This window comes from Emiliania huxleyi (genome assembly GCF_000372725.1).
Source record: "Emiliania huxleyi CCMP1516 unplaced genomic scaffold EMIHUscaffold_3636, whole genome shotgun sequence".
Lineage (NCBI taxonomy): Eukaryota > Haptophyta > Isochrysidales > Noelaerhabdaceae > Emiliania > Emiliania huxleyi.
This window is the reverse complement of record NW_005199244.1, coordinates 1-1,909: the sequence shown is the minus strand read 5'-3', so window position 1 is coordinate 1,909 and position 1,909 is coordinate 1. Positions and strand designations below refer to the sequence as shown.

At 59.9% G+C, this 1,909-nt stretch overlaps 1 protein-coding gene across 1 annotated transcript; it reads left to right on the top strand.

Moving 5' to 3' along the window:
• Positions 1-978: 978 nt before the first annotated feature.
• On the top strand, positions 979-1,586 carry EMIHUDRAFT_123959 (hypothetical protein; the record flags this gene model as incomplete). Its single annotated transcript, XM_005772156.1, has 1 exon — positions 979-1,586. A coding segment is annotated over one exon (608 nt), but the record flags the coding sequence as incomplete, so codon positions are not given.
• Between the last annotated feature and the right edge of the window lie 323 nt (positions 1,587-1,909).

Below are 1,909 nucleotides of genomic sequence, written 5' to 3'. Positions count from 1 at the left end.
CGCTCCGACCCGAATTTGGAGGGCCTAAAAGTGTAAGGTGTTGCTGCGCAAAAGGGGTCGGACACAGGGCGCAGCTCATGCCAAGAGCTAGAAGGAAGGGGAATTCTTAAAACTGAGCTAGTACCGGGCTGAACTTGATCTAGATTGAGAGGCTGGCTGCACTCTCTGCAACTGAGATCCGAAAGTACTGCCAGCCAAGTTTGATTGCTGCTGCGATTTTCATTTCTTTTTCTCCAATGGGTCTACGTCTCTGCTGTGATAGGATCATCAGTACTTTGTGTGCTACCGACCGTGCCAGTGTCGAGCGATTCCGTGTGCGAGTCTCGCTCGGCGAACCCGCTTATTCAATCAAGCAAAAAAAGGGAGAAGAGGAATGGGGGAGGGGGGAAAGGGTCCGGTTTAAGGGAAAAAGGGCGCCAGCTGAACCTGAAGGATGAGCGGCGAAGCCGGAGAGGAGCTGGATACACCGGCCGCTCGCATCATGGCGCGTCGCGAGAGCCGCGCAAAGTCCAAAGAGAGAGGAGGTGTCTGTGTTGTTGAGTCTCTTTTGTTTGGGTGAGGTGTCCCCGAGAGTGATCCAGGCGTCTTCTTTATGTATGTGCGTGGTACTTTCCGAGCGTTTGAGTGAGAGAGATTTTTAGCAATACCAAACAACTCTAACACTCACACGTAATTTGGGGCCTGGAGCCCTGTTCACGCGCGCGCGAGACGTGCAGACAGGGTTGCCAGGTGAGAGCGAATTGTATATCCACGCGCGCGGTCAGTAGTTTCGGATGTGGGCTGCTAGCCGCGCTGCGGCTGGGCTCGCTCGTTTTCTCTGCAAAGAGAATGAATAAATAAAAGAATTTAACAAGGCAAACTCCCACGGACTATCGCAGACGCCGACTGATTTCTTCTTGGGGCGGCCGAGGCCAGCCAAACCGCCGCTCGCACTCTACCGCCCGGGGCGCACCGCGCGCGCGTTAGTTCCCGTTGCCGATGACGTTCCCCGACGAGTGGGGCGCCGGCGGCGGGGACGGCGGCCCGACCGAGTCGAAGCTCGTCCCGCTCTCGATGCAGAGCAACGAGGCGCTCCTCATCAAGACGCTGCTGGCGCGGAGCTGCCCGAGCGCAAGGCTGAGCCGCGTGCAGCGCGTGCAGAACAAGAAGCTGTGGTGCGAGTACGCCCACTACCGCGACGCGTCGCTCGTCCACACCTGCGCCGGCGGCGACGTCAACGAGATGCTCCTCTTCCACGGCACGGCGGAGCGGGCGGCGGAGGATGTGCTCGCACATCAGAACGGGCTCGACCCGCGCTTCTCGAACGGCGGCTTTTACGGCCAGGGCATCTACCTGGCGGAGGACCCGTCGTACCCGATCGGCGGCCGGTACGCGCACCGCATCTCCGGCTCGGGCGGGAGCCGCGTGCAGCTGCTCATCGTGAAGGCTGCCCTCGGCTCGCAGCAGGAGATGGGGCAGCGCATCAGCGCGGAGACGAGGGCGATGCGCATGCCGGACGTGCGCGTCGAGGGCCCTCCCCGACTGCTCTACGACAGCGTGCGCGGCGGGCCGCACCGCCCATTAGTCTCCGGCGGAGGCGAGAACGGGTGCGACGCGTCCGTTGTGCACATGGGCCCTGTTCACGCGCGCGCGAGACGTGTTGTTTTGGTAATTAGTGAGCTCGATTCACACAACAAATTGGAAGTTGGCAGGGACTGGCGCGCGTCCTCCCATCCCTCCCTTGGGTTGTCTGTTTTCTTTCTTTTTTTGGGCGCGCACTGGCACTAACACAGGTACACCACGCAAAAAGAATTCTGCGTTGGGACTGAGCTGGCCATGAGAAAGACTCGGAACACAAAAGCAGCGCTATTCCGACAGGTGGGGCGCTTGCTTGAGTGGGCTAAGTACTCCATGTTGAGGATGTGAGCGG